At 37.1% G+C, this 18,350-nt stretch overlaps 1 protein-coding gene across 1 annotated transcript in view; it reads right to left on the bottom strand.

Moving 5' to 3' along the window:
• Window positions 1–18,350, bottom strand: part of CCDC38 (coiled-coil domain containing 38) — a gene marked incomplete at its 5' end in the record, with an annotated part of 36,125 nt that overhangs the window by 4,638 nt on the left and 13,137 nt on the right. Inside the window, 8 exons of the mRNA XM_036235872.1 lie at window positions 3–208; window positions 4,395–4,530; window positions 6,356–6,507; window positions 7,899–7,968; window positions 13,987–14,110; window positions 14,783–14,872; window positions 15,922–16,085; window positions 18,199–18,279. Coding sequence (XP_036091765.1) covers window positions 3–208; window positions 4,395–4,530; window positions 6,356–6,507; window positions 7,899–7,968; window positions 13,987–14,110; window positions 14,783–14,872; window positions 15,922–16,085; window positions 18,199–18,279 — 1,023 coding nt within the window. The remainder of the gene's footprint in view (window positions 1–2; window positions 209–4,394; window positions 4,531–6,355; window positions 6,508–7,898; window positions 7,969–13,986; window positions 14,111–14,782; window positions 14,873–15,921; window positions 16,086–18,198; window positions 18,280–18,350) is intronic.

Below are 18,350 nucleotides of genomic sequence, written 5' to 3' on the forward strand. Positions count from 1 at the left end.
ACTTTTGCCGTCGTTCTTTCTGTTTTATCCTCTCAATTGCCTCCACATTTTCTTTGGGAATGGATTCAATGAGATCACTCAGTTCCACCAGGCGAGACTCTACTTTTACCAGCTTTTGAACTGGGTTGAGGCTGCCAACCTCACCATCTCCAATGCAGACTTTGTACACTTGATTAATTTTTTTACTAAGAGAGTCTATCAGTTTTTCCTGAGATTGAGAAGAAAAGGAGAGCAGAAAACATAACATCACTATTTGCTTGTCCAATAAATGTAAAATTCTGTTTTACTATATTATAATAAAGGCGTTTTATGCTGTTAAATGTTTCTTTGTTTAAAAAAAGAACTTTAATATTACATAGAACGGTGAGAAAACACAGTAATACTTATAAAAATTTGTAATCAGATCATTACCAAGTAACAGTATGGATTATTTAAAATATTTTAGTCTAGGTATAAAAGTAATTATGACTATATAATCTTTTTGCTTGAATATTTTTGTATATCTCATTCCCTGAGCATTCAAGTAGAGGCAACATATACATTTTAAATCCTTTTTGCACTCCAGTGCATTTCCTCACAGCACAGCATGTGAGCTCCATGCTAAAACTATAAATATCCTGTATGGTAGTTATTTGTATACATGCCTTATCTCCCTTTATAGACTGTAAGCACCTAAAGGGTAGGAGCTATTTATTATGCTTATACTTGTATCTAAAACAGTGCCTTGTACATAACTGCACATAATAAATGTTTGCTGAACAAATGAAAGCATTCTTTCAGAGGAAAAAAAAATTACAAGCAAACAGATTCCAAGGCTGACCTACAAAAGCCTTTTGAGGAGTTTGAATTTCATTCTGTCCTTTGGGAAGCCATTGCAAGCATTCTAGTCTAAGCAAAGGCTTAGGCCAAACCTTGTTGATCCCTGTACCTGGCTGCTGGACTGTTTAACTCGTAGTAGATATGCCAGAACTTGTAGGTAACATGTTTCAGGACTGTGAGAAAATTCTCAACTTTGTACTGGGCATCCTTGGTTAATAGGGCCTCAAAAAACTACTGGGCAAAGTAAATCATTCTCCAGATAGCTTTCTGCCCCAATTCTTTTTTCTGCTCAAGAAAACGAGAATTGCCTCCTTTTTTCTCTATTAAAATTATGCTTTTTCAAAGAAAACGTGGAGTACAAAATAATATAAAAAGAAAGTAAAAGTCCTATTTGCCATAAAGCCCCTTTTCCCTCAATAATGTTTATTATATTTCCTATTTAATAACATGTACCTTTAGAAAGCTAGAAATGCAGAAAAATATTTTTCAAAAGTAAAATTAGCCCATCAAGGAGCTAAAATGTATATTGCATATGAAAAAAAATATTGCTGCAATGTGAATCATTTAAAAAAATGTATTGAACACTGGTTCTGAGAAAAAGCAACCTTAATATGAGAATAGTTAGTAACTGATAGAAATTTCTGAAGGAGACCTTTTGAACACTAAAGAGTTTTTTAGAGGTGGATGGGCAGAGGCCTTTTATGACGCCTTTTTTTCTTTTTTTAAAGTTCCCCTTGTCAAACAGGAGAGGAAAAGACAGAGATATTTTCTTAAGATAACAAGGTAAGAATAGCATAAGAAACAGGATTAAGAAATGAGGTTAAAGGAATTACTCATGAAAAAGATCGAGGATCTGGCCCAATGGAGAAGCAAAGAAAAAGGGAGCTCAAGGCTGAGGCCTGCTTATGACAGAAAAGGCGAGTGTCAGTCCAATCCCTGGAACTGCCACCAGATGGCAGGCCCAGCCCAGAGCATCTCAGAGAAGGGGCTGCTAAGAGGCTGCAAGAGAAGTAAGTGTTCTTGCTTCAGTGGGGCAGGATTTTGGAAGACTAAATACCGGGGCAATTTCCAACAATGAATGCGAAATGATCTGACCAGAGCAATGTTTAGAAGGAATAATTGTATCAAAGCTGGATAGGATATATATCTAGATGTCATTTAAAGTTCCTTTCCAACTCAAGAATTCTGATTCTAATCCATGTCACATTCTGTGTGCTTACTCTAAACAACTCTTCCATTTGAACTGGATCAGCTCCCTGTTCGAAAGAAAAATTAAACCAGAAGTGAATACACTCTGAAAATTAAACAATGGAATAGCTTACATTCCATTTCGTGTTCAATGAAAATCAACAACTGCTACACAAAACAGCATAATGTTGAGAGAAAGAAGCCAGATAAGCTAGACATTACGTGATTCCATTTATATGAAGTTCAAAAACATGAACTGTAATTGATGGTGAGGGAGTGAAGATAGTGGTCACCTTTGAGGGACAGAGACTGGAAGGAGGAATGAGGGAGGCTTTTGGGGGTGCCGGTCATGGTCTCTGGTATAGGGGACAGTATATGCATATGAGTACTTTGAGAAAGTACTTTGAGAAAGTATCTTTGAGAGATATACTTATGATTTGTGTACTTTTCAATGACCAAATTTATAATTTTAAAAGTAATCAGTGAAAAGTGTTTTTAAGGGATTAAGTACAGTTAGGAGTGTAGAAGTTTTGAAAGAATAAAATATTGATTTTATAGTGATCAAAGCTCCAAAGTAACAATTTATGAACACCAAAGTTAGGTGTAACTATGCGTATTTACTCATAAAGGATTGTGTTTTGCACATTTTGAGATCTGAAAGGGAATGAGCAAGCAGAAAAATTCTAAGAAAATAATATTTTTATTCTGCCTGTTTCTTTCTTCCTGTTCTTACCTTTTATATCTGTAGGACAGTGTGCATCTTCCCAGAGTGTAATACGTGAATGCCAAAATTATAGTTCTAGCCAAAATTATAGTTCTGACCGTAATCTTTAAGAGTCTTGTAAAAAGTACATTTCAGATTAATTGTACCTTCTTTGTTTAGGCACCTGGTTGCCTCAAAGTTTAAGAGTATTGAAAATGCTGTGTGTGTGTGTGTGTGTGTGTGTGTGTGTGTGTGTGTGTATTTTAACTGCCCTAAACTTGAATGAAGGGGGCTTGGTGGGAGGGGGAGATACCACATTTTTCATGTCCATCTGCTTCAGAATTATTTCAAACAGAATTGAAGGGTAGAAACAAACCAAGTATCTATTAATGGATGAATGGATAAATAAAATGTGGTAAATAAATACAATAGAATATTTTTCAGCCATAAAGGGAATTCTGATACATGCTACAACATGGATGAAACTCGAAAACGTTATGCTAAATGAAATAAGCCAGGACAACTACTGAATGATTTCATTTATATGTAGTACCTAAAACAGGCAAATTTATAGAGACAGAAAGTAGAATAGAGGTTTACCAGAGGCTGGGAAGATAGAGGACTGGAGATTATTGTTTAACACATACAGAGTTTCTATATGGGATGATGAAAAATTCTATAAATAGTGGTGATGGCTACACAGTATTGCAAATATACTTAATGTCAATGAATTGTACACTTAAAATCGTTAAATCATAAAACTTATGTATGTTTTATCACAAAAGGTAAGGAAAAAACAGTATCGAAGAAATGAAAGGTGTCATCACACTTGCTCTAGCAAGGCACGCCACATCCCCTGCTAACTCAGGGTATTGTACCACCCCAGGAAATACGTGTGTGTAAAGTGATGCTTTTTGTAACCCTGCCTACCTATGAGTAGAAGTGGACAGTCACCTCATACAGTTTCCCCAAATCTACTTCTTTTTGAAAATCAAGTTCATAACTGTAAATATGATATTAGCCTCACATATTCGCTTGAATTTTTATTTGCGATTTTTATAAGGAAACCAATGTTAGCTGGAGTTATGGGTCTAGAAACTAACCTAATCATCATCCAACAAACATTTATTGAGCACCTACTTTACAGGGACACTAAACTTAGCTAAGATGGGTAAGAAATCTCTGCCTTCAAGGGGTTTGCATACAGCTTGGAGAGACTAGCATATAAACATATAACTGCACTACTCTGTGTCTCAGGTGCTCTGATGAATCTGTGCAGGCCCAAAGAGGCCAAAACCTGTTACAAGCTCAGTATTGGTCAGATATTCCATTCAGTGTAGATTCAGTTTTTCCTCTCTTATTTTCTCCTTAAATTAATACCAAAATGATCACAGACAGTGAACTATTTCATATGTATACACTCTGACTAAAAGAAATGTATTTATAGGGGGGAAATTCTCAGTAATATTTTAAGAGAACCTCAATGCCAATTCAGATGCTTTCTATCTACTTAACTATATAAATTGACTGTTAGATAATTGGCAGGTTAATTCCAAGATGGTTTTTTCTCTCTGTCATCAACCTGGGACTTGTGATTTGCTTTCAGTTCCCCATTACAATGTTGAGTATACAGTGAATGCAAATTATCGTGAGCTGAAATAAAATTACCATAGGCAATGATTACCTGGGCATCTGAATTAAATTGTCCAAAATTAAATAGCCTGGACCTTAATTCCAGTTCTGCTGCTTTTTCCTCTTCTCTCACACAGTTAGCCTTAAGCATTTCCTTGTGCTCCAAAAGAAATTCTATGTTGCTATTTCTATTGCAAAAGAAGAAAGAGACCCTTGTCTGTGGTTTAGTGAAATAAACCATCCGTCAGGAGTTTCAACACTCCTTCCAGAACATGTGTAAGCATCCTATGTCTCACAAGCCAAATCTGAGTTTTTATTTTTAAGACATGCCAAAGGACAGGTTAAAATGAGAAAAATAAATGCACAGAGGCTGCTTTTAATTTCCATCAGGAAGCATTTTCTTCCTCTCTACTACATCTGTGGTTCCCGAGTGCCCCAAATAGAGAGCAGCAAAACTGAGGAGTCAGGATACCAAGTTATGGGTACATCTATTATATCTGTGTTCGCAAACCTGGTTGGTTATCAGACTATCTGGGGAGTCTTGAGGCAAAGTAGAGTCCTGACTCCCTCACCGAGAGATTCTGATATAGATCTTCTAGAGATGGATTCTGACAGAGATCCCCTTTTCATGCCCAGTCGTACCTGCCCCAACCCCAAAATCATATGGTCAAGTTGGGGACACCATGTGCTGTGAGGATTGGGAAAGAGGAGATACGGAATAAAAGGATGCATTAGTGGTAATGGGTGACTATAAGATCATAATTTTTAGGTTCTTCTAAACGAGTTAATTTGTTCCAAAGTTTAATGTGGTTTGACCTACTGTTTAAAAAGATTGCCATCTGCTGTCCCAGAAAACTTACCTCTATACATTTTTATAATGGGTAGATTTAAAGATCTGTTCCCTATGACTCAGTTATTCCAAAATATGAATATAATAATTATAATAAGTAATAATATAAAATTTTAGAGTAGCAAGGAATGCTGTGAGTCATCAAATTCAGCCTCCTTCCCCTGACATATCCCTTTTAAAATAGCCCTGATATATTGATATGTACATTACAAAATGATACAATATTTAATAAGTCTCAAAATAGCTATTTTGCTGAGGAGAGTCACAGCAAAGGAAAATGCATTTATCGGCATTATCATCCAAAGCATGATTTATTAGCCAGATGATATAGTTTCAGGCAGGTACTAGTGAGGGGGATCACTTTGTAAATTATATAAATATCTAACCACTATGCTGTACACCTGAAAATAATATATTGAATGTCATGGGGATCTCATGTATACTGCAGTGGTCCCCAGTCTTTTTGACACCAAGGACCAGTGCTCCTATGAGAATCTAATGCCCGATGATCTGAGGTGGAGCTGAGGCGGTGATACTAGTGCTGGGTGGGGAGTGGCTGCAAATACAGATGAAGCTTTGCTTGCTCGCCCGCTGCTCACCTCCTGCTGTGCGGCCCGGTTCCTAAAAGGCTATGGACTGGTACCGGTCTGTGGCCAAGTGGTTGGGGAACCCTGATATACAGCATGGGGAATATTGTCAATGATACCATGATAGTGTCGTATGGTGTAGATGGTTACTTCTTTGGTTACTTTGGTCAGATGGTTACTTCAGATGATTACCACTCCTTTAGGTATATAAATGTTGAATAACTATGGTGTACACCTGCAACTAATATAGTTTGTTAGCTAGATTTTAATAAAAAAATCTTTTAATAAATTAAGGCAGTAGGTGACATTTCAACTCTTTTTAATCTTTTATTATTGTAGCTAGGAAAAATATTTTGATGGGTGAAAGGAAGTAGGGACTAAAATTAAACTAAAGCCAGTCTCTTCTGTATAAATACAACTTCTACCCTTTAGACTCTATAATGTAAACTATATTAATAAAAATCCTGTCCTAAATCCAGAGAGACCACAAGGAAGGACCACACATAAATGAGTTGGACACTGTCTCTGTTCGGAAATCACTTAATAGAATAAAACTACTTGTTCTTAATGACTTACATTTTATCCTGTATAAGTCTTTCTCTTTTATTCACATCTTCAAGATTTTCATCAACATCTTGGGAATATTGTACCAAAGTAAGATTCTGCTCTTCCAACTCTGTGAAGACTTGAAGTAACTCTTCTGGTTCTTGGAAATAAAGTTCTGGCTCCTAATCAATCAATAATAAAGAATATAATTCACTTAACAATATGCCATCTGTGCACATGTGACATCTAGAAAAATGCAGTAGGGTACAGGAACACCATTCTCACTATGACGCAGACATAGATAATGGCAAAGGAGCCTATTTCCATGTGAGAGCTGGCCCTCAGGAAGAGAACATTTAGGGGAGATGGAAGGTATTGGGAAAAGAGAAAAAAGAAGAAGATCGTAAGGAAAAGAAAAAATCAAGGATGGAGCAGAAAATGACTCAGGGGCAGGAAAAATGGAAAGGTGGGTCTAGGGAAAGGCAAGGCAGAAGAAATGGAAAAAAGAAAGGCTTGGTTAAGTGAAGGCCCTCTTCTCCCTATATTTTAATTATTTTATATTTTCCAAAATTTTAGGAATAAGTGTGTATTACTTTAAATTTAACTTTTAAAAAGATGGGTATTCGCGCACTCATGTTTATCATATTTCCTATAGCCAAGAGGTGGAAGCAACCTAAATGTCCATCAACGGATGACTGAATAAAGAAAACACAGTATATCCATATGATGGAATATTAATTAGCCTTAAAAAGAAGGAAATCCTATCACATACTACAACAGGGATGAACCTGGAGGACATTATTTTAAGTGAAATAAACCAGTTACAAAAAGACATACTATATGATTCCATTTTTATGAGGCATCTAAAGTAATCAAACTCTTAGAAACAGAAAGTAGGACAGTGGTTGCCAGGGGCTAGAGAGAGAGGGTATAGAGAAGTTGTTCAATGGGCATAATTTCAGTTTTGCAAGATGGAAAAGTTAAGAGATTCGTTGCACAACAGTGTGCATATAGTCAACACCACTGTAAACTTAAAAATGGTTAAGATGGTAAATTTTATGGTTTTTTAATTTTATGTTTTTTACCACAATAGAAAAAAAGTGGACTTGGGTTAGGTGTGTTATATATAATAAAGGATGGTGTTTTAAAGTGGTTTTTGTTCATTTTTGAGTTTCTGAGTTTATGTCTGGGGTGGGGTTGGCTGAAAGTCAGTCTTGTAGCCATGAAGAGGTGTTTTGTTAAAGGTCAGTCTATCTTACAGTTTAGCTACTCAACATATCTTAAGCCCCAATAAAATCATAAGCAATCAGGAGGTGGCTATTTTCATAGGAAGAGTGTAGATAATATATATATATCCTAAATTATTACCTTGTTATCGACATCTATTTTTCATAAAATGTCTGATGACAAAGATAAACTATATGTACAGTTAGGGAACAGTATCGAAATCATATTTTCTTCTGGAAAGTTGTGGAATATTTGAAATAAGAAATTTCAAATTTCCAAAGAAGATACGAGCAACTATACATTTCACCAGATGCAATAGCTAAATCAAGAAATATAACCTAGTTACCAAGTCATAGTCCATATCATCATCTAAAGTGAATTCCAAACTGTCTTCTGAACTTAAACTGTCAGGTGGACTGTAAAAGAAAAAAGAAAAAATCCCTGATTTCTGAGCCATTTTCTGTCAATACTTTCACTTCTAAATTTCCTTTGGAACCTAACTATAATATAGTTTCTTTCAATAACTATTTTAGCCTTTCAGGGAACTGCTTATTACAAAAATCAGTGGATTCCATAAGTATGCAAAAGAAAATCAGATTCACCCAGACAAGGGTTACACATGCAAACAGTGAGACCACAAGGAGGGGCATATCGTACAGTACGAATAATTCGAGGTGCATCTATAAAGCAGCGGCAACCTACATAGCCACAGCCATTTTGTCCATTTTAATGCAGTCTTTTTGAGAAGCTAAACATGCTCTAGTGCTCAAAACAAAGCTTGTACCCTGAGTAATACAATATCTGTCTTTTTAAGAGAAGATTTTACCTTTTAAAATATCTGCCGATCAGGTTGGGGAAATGTTAGTTGAGAGGACGGGTGATGAGATACATCCTTATTGTGTGCCTTGCAAAGTGGCTCTGGAAAAATTCTTTAGGAGATGATGTTGAAAACGATGTGAATATGAAAGAAATAGAAACTTTCAAGTAGAGGGCAGTGATGATGGGAGAAGTGAGTAAATGGGTAAGGGGGAGGGAGGAGAATTAGAGATACATGAAAAAAAGAAATCATGGGAACCGCGAATAGAAAGAGTTACTGGGGCCAAAAGGAGACAAGGATGGCTCTACGATTTGTAGTCCGTGAGCCTGGGATAATGGACATAGCACTAACAAAGGCAAACAGTTTAAGGATGGAATAAGGAAAAGATTAACATTTGTGTTGTTCATGTTGAGTTTGAGGGGACAAAATACCTACCTGGAGCCGCCCTTTAAAAAATGGGAAATAAGGTGTGGGAAAACAGAAAAGGCCATACGTAAGTGGACATGAATATTTGGGGACCATGCCCCGAGAAAGCATTTGATACTATTGTCTCCCCCTTTTCTCTTGGACTCAAGTGACTTTGCTTTCTGATCAGCCTTGTCCCAACTCTGACACTTGTTACCTTTTTTGGTCCCTTTTCTACAAAAATGTCTGCAGTTCCTCAGCTTTCTTCCCCTCTCATTCTACCCATTCTTTTGGGGTGATCTCATCATCTTCTCACATGGATTCAACCACTGCTAACGTACTAATGATTCCCGCGTTTCATCTCTTTCTCTTGAGCTCTAGACTTCAATGTCCTGCTTCCACTGGACATTGATAGCCACTTGGCTGCTCCATAGAGAGAGAAAACTGACATCCAAAATTATACTCGTGATCTTCCCCTTTAGGCCTGCTCCTCTTACTGTGTCTCCAGTATTGAATGACAGCACCATATATTTAGTTGCTATGCTAGAAATTGGGGAGTTACCTTTGACCACTCTCTTTTCCTCACACTCTCCCCAGTCTTTACGTGAGCCTTTCAAAGCCTGTCAGGGCCGCTTCCCTGATGTGTCTCACAGCCTTTCTTTCATCATTCCCACTGCCACTATCTGGTTGAGAGAGTTCATTCTCTCTCACCTGAATTGTGACAACAGGCTTTTAACTGGCCCCTCTATCTCTAGTTTTGTCCCCCTCCATTTCATTTTCTAAAATACTACCACATCCATTTTTCTTTGTCCCTTGGGACAAAGCACCAACTCCTTAGGTTGGCATTTCCATTTACCTGCTTATGATACAAGTATAACTCAGAGATGTGGATTCAGGTTTAGACCACCACAATAAAGTGAGTCATTATCTTTTTGCTAGTGGAGGGCCTTGCCTTCAATTATAACAGACTACCTGTGAAGTGCAGTAAAGCAAGCCTTGCTGTTTAACCCCTTGAGCCTCCCACTTTCACCCTGGGGGCCGGCCATTCTGAACACCACCAAGTTCTACCACTTCTGTACCAGGAGGCCCCTTCTTCTTCTAGAGCTTGTCTTCACCAACTCTGCCTCTCACCAAAGTCAGCTTAGTTGCTACTTATTTTGGAGAGTATTCACCGATTCTGCCTTTACGCTCCCATTCCATCACCTCTCTTATGGGGTAAGAGTCCTTCCTTTGTAAGCCTAGGCCACTCTGGCATTATCATATTGTAACCACCTAATCTCGTGTCTGTCTTTCTTGCTAGATCGTAAGCTGCTTGAGAGCAGAGACTGTCATTTACTTATTTGGGGGCCTACAAGGCACTCAATAAATATTTGTTGAATGGATGAAAGAAACTATGAGAGTAGTGAGCTTTCTGAAGGGAAGAATGTGGTGTCTGCATATTCCTATGTTTAGCAATAGATGCAGAAAAGGCATTAGGCAAAATTCAACACTCATTTATGATTTAAAAAACTTTCAGAAAAATATGTATAGAGGCCTTCCTCAACTCGATACAGTATTTGCCTCAACAAAAATTCTACAGCTCACATTTTACTCAATGGTGAAAACCTGGATCCTCTGAAGACTGGGAACAAGGCAAGGATATCTGCTCCTACTACTCTTACTCAACACAGGAAGTTCTACCCGCCGCAATCAGACAAGAATAGGAAAAAAGACATAGAGACCATAAATGAAGAAATAAAACTCTGTGCAGATGGCAAGATGGCCTACATAAAAAAATCGAAGGAATCTTAAAAAAAAAAAATTTTCTAGAACTAATAATTGAGTTCAGCAAGGTTAGTATTCAAGATACAAATACAAAATCAATTATATTTCTATCTACTAACAATGAACACAGGACACTGAAAATACAATACCATTTATAATCATTCAAAAAGGAAAACTAGAAAAGAAATACTTAGGTGTAAATCTAACAAAATGTACAATACATGTATGCTGAAAACTATGCAAGACTGATGAAAGAATCAAAAATGACTAAATAAATGGAGAGACATACTACGTTCATGGACTGAAAGAGTTAATTAACACAGTAAAGATGTCGGTTCTCCCCAAATTGATATACAGATTTGTATTAGTTTCCTAGGGCTGCCATAACAAAGTACCACAAATGGGGTAGCTTAAAAAGAATTTTATTCTCTTGTAGTTCTGGAGGCCGGAAATCCAAAATCAAGGTGTCAGCAAGGCCATGACCTCTCTGAAGTCTCCAGGGAAGAATCTGTTTAATGCTTTTTAGCTGCTTATGTTGCCAGCCACCCTAGGTGTTCCTTGGCTTGTAGATGCATCGCTCCAATCTTTGCTTCTGTTGTTACATGGTGTTCTTTCTGCGTTTCTTCTCTTCTTACAAGGACATCAGTCATATTGAATTAAGGGTTTACCTTAATGACTTCATCTTAATTTAATTACATCTATGAAGATCCTATTTCTAAATAAGGTCACATTCATAGATACACCATGGACCAAGACTTTAACATATCTTTTTGAGAGACATAATTCAACCCATAACAAGATTAAACACAATTCTTATCATAATTCCAGCAAGATTTTTTTGTAGATATAGACAAGATGATTTTAAAATTTATATGGAAAGACAAAGGAACTGGAATAGTTAACACAATTTTGAAAAAAAGGAAATAAGTCAGAAGAACCTGTCTACCTGATTTTAAGATTAGTAGCTATAGTAATCAAGATCATGTGGTATTGGTGGAGGGACAGCCGCATATGTCAATGGAACAGAATTGAGAATCCAGAAATAGACCTGAACAAATATGCCTAGTTTTTGACACAGGTGCAAAAATGATTCAGTGGAGAAGCCATTTCAACAAATGGTGCTGAAATAATTGACATCCATAGGAAAAAAAACAGAAGCAAAACCCCTCAGTATAAACGTCATATCTTATATAAAAATTTGACCCAAATGGATCACAGATTTAGATATAAAACTATAAAACTTCTAGAATAAAACGTGAAAAAATCTTTAGGATCTAGGGCTAGGCTAAGAGTTCTAGACTTGACGTAAAAAGCATGATTCATAAAAGAAAAAATTGGTAAATTAGACTTCATCAAAATTTAAAAGTTTTGCTCTATAAAAGACTCTGTTAAAAGAATACACAGACAAGGAGAAAATATTTGCAAACCACATAGTGATAAAGGACTAATATCTAAATATAGAAAGAATTCTCAAAATCCAACAGTCAAAAACGAAACAGACAATCAAAATTTATGAACAAACATTTTACCAAAGAGGGTATAAAGATGTAAACAAACACATGACAAGATGTTCAACACCATTAGTTACTAGGGAGATGCAAATTAAAAGCACAATAAGATACACATACCTATCAGAATAGCTAAAATAAGAAAATAGTGAAAATACCAAATACTGGTGAGGATGTAAAGAAACTGGATCCTTCATACATTGCTGGCGAGGATGTAAAATGGTACAGCTACTCTGAGAAACAATTTGGCAGTTTCTTTAAAAATGAAACATGCACCTGCCATCCAACTCCGCAATTGTGGTCTAGGCATTTATCCCAGAGAAATGAAAACTATGTTCACACAGAAGTTGTACAAATTTATGTATAGTAATTCTGTTCATTATCATCCCAAATTTTGAAACCATCTGGATGTTCTTCAATGGGTGAATAATTAAATTGTAGTGTGTCCATACCATTGAATACTACTCAGCAATGAAAAGCAACCAACTATTGATAGACCCAACAGCTTGGATGAATCTTAAGAGAATTATGCTTAGTAAAACATCTAATCTCAAAAGGCTACATACTATATGATTCCATTTGTATAACATTCTTTAAATAACAAAAACCATAAAAGTGGAGAATAGATTCATGATTGCCAGGGGCTAATGGGAGGTGAAGGGAGGGACGTGGATGTGACTATAAAGGGGCACCATGAATAAGCCTCGTGACAATGTTCTGTATCTGACTGCATCTTGACTGTATCTATGTCAACATCATTATTATGATATTTTACTACAATTTTGCAAGCTGTTACCATTGGAGTGATCTAGGTAAAGGGTACATGGGATCGCTCTGTATTATTTCTTGCAACTGCACGTGAATCTACAATTATCTCAAAACAAACAAATGTTGAATTAATAACAAAACAGTGACTGCTGAATGCTGCAGTAGTGGAGTAACCCCGGTGCCTGTGGAATTCAGAGGATAGTGTCTGTGTTGACTTTTGTCATGTGTGATTGTTGTGGATACTACTGTGCTGGCCCAGATTTCTTCCTTGGGGCTGTGTACCCAACCTGGGCACCAATATATTTTCTTAAAGCTTCTGTGGGGTAACCAAAGTTGAAACAAACAAATAAAAATGCTTTATGGTCCTATTGTGGCAATTTTGAATGACTTGGTGAAATTGCAAACACACAGGCCAGCAAAGTAGCTTAATAAACAATTGTGCAGTAGACTCTGAGAGGCAAAGACCCAGGATGCAGGGGGCAGGCAGTTTCTGCAAATAGCAGTTGCAGGCACTCATCAAAGAATGCAAGGAGGCCTGCTGGGTGTTCACCAATGGATGAATGGATAAAGAGGTGGTACATATATACACTGGAAAATTATTCAGCCTTAAAAAAAGAATGAAATCTTTCAATCTGCAACGACATAAATGGACCTAGAGGGTATTGTGCTGAGCGGAGTAAGTCAAACAGAAAAAGACAAATGCCATATGTTCTCACTTACATGTGGAATCTAAAAAACAAAGTAACGAACAAACAACAAAAACAGATTCATAGATACAGAGAACATTTTGATGGTTGCCAGATAGAAGGGAGTTGGGGGGCTGGGTGAAAAAGGAAAAAGGATTAAGAACTACAAATCTGTAGTTACAAAATAGGATGTAAAGTACAGCACAGGAAATATAGTCAACAACATTGTCATAACTATATGGTGTCAGATGGGTACTAGATTTATTGGGGAGGATCGCTTTGTAAATTATATAAATGTCTAATCGCTACGTTTTACACCTAAAACTAATATAATAGTGTACATCAACTGTAATTGAAAAATAAAAAATTTTTTTAAAAAAGAGTGCAGAGAGGTCAGTCACCTCAGGAGCACACAGAAACACGACCACTACCTCCAGTATCTGTTACAGTGGGTGTGGACGCATGGTATACATGTTGAGAAAAGGCTAAAAGAGATACTTGCTAAAAAAACATTCACAGTTTCCCAGAGAGTTAATTAAGTATGTACTGTACTTTGATATAGATAGTTTCTTATTCTCCATGTTCAGAGTGGGCCTCTTGCATGATTTTCCTGTTCAAAATATCCAGGCGAAGTCCATATCATTGGTGATGATGGTGATGAAAAGAAATAACATGTAATTAGAAATTAATCCTTATTACTTGATGCAACGTATTCATTTTTCTGCATGGACATGCCCAGTGCTTTTTAAAATTATTAGAATGATAATCATATAAAAAATGGATCTCAAATTGGGTTCTAGGCATAAGAATAAAATCAAAGGCACATTGGTGGGGGGGGGTATTTGTCAAAAGCATGATATATGTCACAAATCAGGGACGCAAATTGCGAAATATATGCCATGGTTCTATTTTTACCCAATCTTATATATTTCTAATCACAGATTTTTTTTTTTAATTGAGGGAAAAAATTAAAATGATGGCCACTTCAATCATTACACCTTGTGGAGAAACCTACCTACCATGGCCACATACAAGCTGCCCACAGATCAATGTCTGCCCTGATCCTGGTCTGAAACTGAGCAGTGGGCAAAAATGGTCACCTTTCCTCCCACCAGCACTCTTATGACTGCCAATCACTCTTTCTGCCATTCTTTCTTGAAACCACAGCAGGCCTGTCTCCCCAACCTTTGTTTTCCAGGTTTGCTTATAGGTCCTCGATCTCCACTCTGAGATGAGCACCTTCTCTGGTTTTATGAGTGAAGTCCCAAATCTTTTGTGTTACCTTGGCTACCTCTTCTTGAAGAACACTCTTCTGAAAACGATGCCCTCCTGAGGTCCTCAGTACTGCCCTCTTTTTTCTTTGTGTTTAAAGCTAGAAATGGAAAAAGAGGAGAGAGGGAGGAGGAAGGGGGGGAAACCACTTCTGAGAATGAGGGCTTTGTCTCAGAGTGAAGGGAGAGTCATTGTGGAAACTTCCAGAGGCAAAAATATAAGATGGGGACATTGTAACCAGCAAATGTATGATGCAGACGGCAAGGGCTGGGCTCTGGAGCAGGCAGAATGGACGAGGACTGACTTGCAGAGCACGAGGTGGGAGGTCTCTATGTCCTGCATCAGTCCATCATCACCTCTAAATTCTCAGTGTGAGCCATTCAATTCTCTGGCCCAAGAGACTCATTGTTTTTTGAGCATCTTCTACTTGGAGGATAAGCCTAGCAGCACTGTTAGATGCAGATGCTGCTCACTTTTCTCTCATTTGATTTCTCTTGTTAAACGCCATGTATTGAGTTCAACCAGGTATCATCACTGTGCTTGGTATTTCATGCACAATAGTATAATTTAATCACACTCGACACAGTGGAAGACACAAAGGGAACTGAGCAGGGCATGCTAGTAAATGTTTAACAAATAGCTCTCTGAGAAAAAATTCTCCCTGATTCGTAATTTACTGGTTGCTGTGAAATGTTCGTACCCCATAGTTTTCTATCTGCCAAATCTCTAGGTCACACAATTCAAATTATTATTGCTTCCTTGGGTTTAATTTCCTTGTATATTTCCTAATTAATAGTTTATTTAGATTAATAGGTGAATAAAGTATAATTGACTTTGTGTCCATTCACTTTACAGTACTCTTTAATAAAATCAAATCGTTTTTCAGGTTTTTTTGTGGGCGGGGGTTCTAGGTATGCTATCATTATCTGTAAATAATATGTTTTCTATTTCTATATGTATTGCTTTTTTCTGAAATTAACCTGAGTTTCTAAATTAATAATATATAGTAACAGAGATAGTGGAGATCCTTCTTTAGATTCTACTTGAAATAGAAATTCTAACTATATAATAAAAAATAACAAACATTGAAGCAGAACATTTCAGAATTAAGGCTATTTACTTAATTGAAATTAAGAACATGCAACTCACTTGGTAATTTTTTAGGAAGCGCACCATTTATATTTTCCTTACTCTTTGACATCTGTAACCTTTTCAGCTCTTGCCGGACTTGCCAATGTTTTGGGGACAATTTCAGAAGAAAAAATCCATATTTCATGTACTCTTTAAGGAGGAATTCTGTTTTTGATATTTCACTACTCGAAGAAAACAAAAGCATGATTATATATATCTGTGTGAAAGCATGTTCTTTTTTAAAAAAAAGTTTTTACAAAATTTGTTCTCTTGATAATAATTTGAATAATAATTTACCAAAAATTGTACATAAGACCGTAAAAATATGGACATCAATTATATATGAGATGAGAAGAAAAAAACCTGTAGGAATGCTAACCCTAAGATATGCACAGACAGGACAGACTGATGATAGTTTGACCCTACTAATTTTGTTTCTGAGAGAACTATTATATTAAGTTTTAGACATAGGGAGAAATTAGAATGTAGCAAAAGATGATACTTATGTGAGGAAAAGAAAGGGAACACACTCAACAAGCAACTACTATGTACCGGGCAATACGCAGGACACACTACAGATAAAATTTCATCTTCGGTACAGCACTTTAAAATAAGTATTATCATTTCTATCTTCTGGAAGAGGAAATGAATGACTTGCAAAGTCATCTGTCTGGTAAGTGGCAGAGCTAGCACTCAAACCTGGGTCTGTCTGACTCAGATGCCCAAGCTCTCGCCAACAGTACCCAAGGAGCTGGATTGAAAGTCTTTCCCCAAGTGGATTCAGAAGGAATGCTGAAAGTAACTATGAAGGCCCTCATGAGAGTGAGCTTCGCCCTCACCCTTCAGAGCCTTCCTTATTCATACCCTTGTCAACACCCTTATCAATATTACCCCTAGGTCAGTGTCTTCAGCTTCGGTACGTCTTTCAATCAGAGCCTTCCTGAAGCCTGTGTGTGTGCGAGTGATATCCAAGAGTCAAACCTCGATGTTTTTCTCTATGGTCAAGTGTATCTCATTTGATCTAATTTTAAATATATAATTTAAATATCTAATTTTAAATATCACCCACCAGTCACAAGATGTTGGGAGCCCCTCATCCTACCACTATTTTTTTTAGGTTGAAAGCCTCCCAGACGTGCACCTAAGAACAGGGTTAAAATGACTAGAATTGCACAGCTTCCAAGCAAAAGCTTCAGAACCAGCTCTCCTCTTCTTTGTAAACAGATTTCCAGCCCTGCCTGCAGTAGAGGATCTCCCTGGGCCATGTCAAACCAACAAAGAGAGAAAAGAAAAATGAGTGGCAGGCACCTGCATCCCTTGCTCTGCTACCAGCTTGTTTTCCATTATATTTTGCTCCTGGCTAAGATGATGAGACATGTAAACAATCAGCAAGTCCTGCTCCGCAAGGCAGGTCAGAGGGTTTAACTGGGTGGTCACTATAATAAATACTATGCAAACATAGAGGCTGCTACTCTATAAATTGATAGAATAGAATCATCTAATTACATTATGGAGTGAAAGACGGAAGGGAATTGTCCATCCTGGAATGCCTTAAACTAGGCTCCCAAGATAGAAGAGGCTGCTGTAGCAGAATGTTCTTGAGACATACATTTTGTTAGTAACAATTGGTTTCAAAGAAACTCCCACTCAGTTCATTCCCTGCAGTTGTTGTTTAGGGTGTAAATCTAGGACTTGGTTTTATTTATTTATTTGTTTGTTTGCTTATTTTTCAAGATTTTATTTTCTTTATTTGATGGTAACAACAAAGGCTACAGTTTAGGACTTGGTTTTAGAGGAGGGCTAACCATCAAATCCTCAAAAAGGAAAAACAAGTTTTAGCATAACTTGATCCCAAGACTACAATGTCTCCTGGATCATGAAATTACTGTCCAAGGAAATACTACCGATTATAATTGTAAGATGGTTGTGAAATGAATCCCCATTATGGCGATGTTAAAATGTAGTGGCGGGGGGCGGAGAGGGGGCATGTGCCTTAGAATGAAAGAAAAAAGACACTTAGAAAATAATTTGTTTACATTGGTTTGCTTCTTTTCAACTAATTTCTTGGCTTCTGTATTGACAAGTTGAGAAACTTTTCAGCCAGAGATCACTAAGCTGTCCCTATATCCAGGCTGGGATGATCCTCGATCAACAGATCGCTCATTTTAAAAATATGGTCACACTTATGAAATAGTCAGCTGATAAGGATTATTTGCACTTAGGTCTTGCTAGGCACAAACAAGTTTTAATGGGGCATGGACACTTGATGAGGAAGAGATCATGTCCTGGCCTCACCTTTTCACTGCCTGTACCTCCATACTCGCTTTCTTTAGCTCTGCGGTCATTTGAAGTTTGTTTATAGTTTCTTGTGCTGCACTGAAAGGTAACAGAGATTTGTTAGTTTGTTTTGCGTTGTGTTCTAAGAAACTGAAAAGAAGAAAGAAGGA

The sequence above is a fragment of the Rousettus aegyptiacus genome, unplaced genomic scaffold (genome assembly GCF_014176215.1).
Source record: "Rousettus aegyptiacus isolate mRouAeg1 unplaced genomic scaffold, mRouAeg1.p scaffold_m13_p_2, whole genome shotgun sequence".
NCBI classification, from domain to species: Eukaryota; Metazoa; Chordata; class Mammalia; order Chiroptera; family Pteropodidae; genus Rousettus; species Rousettus aegyptiacus.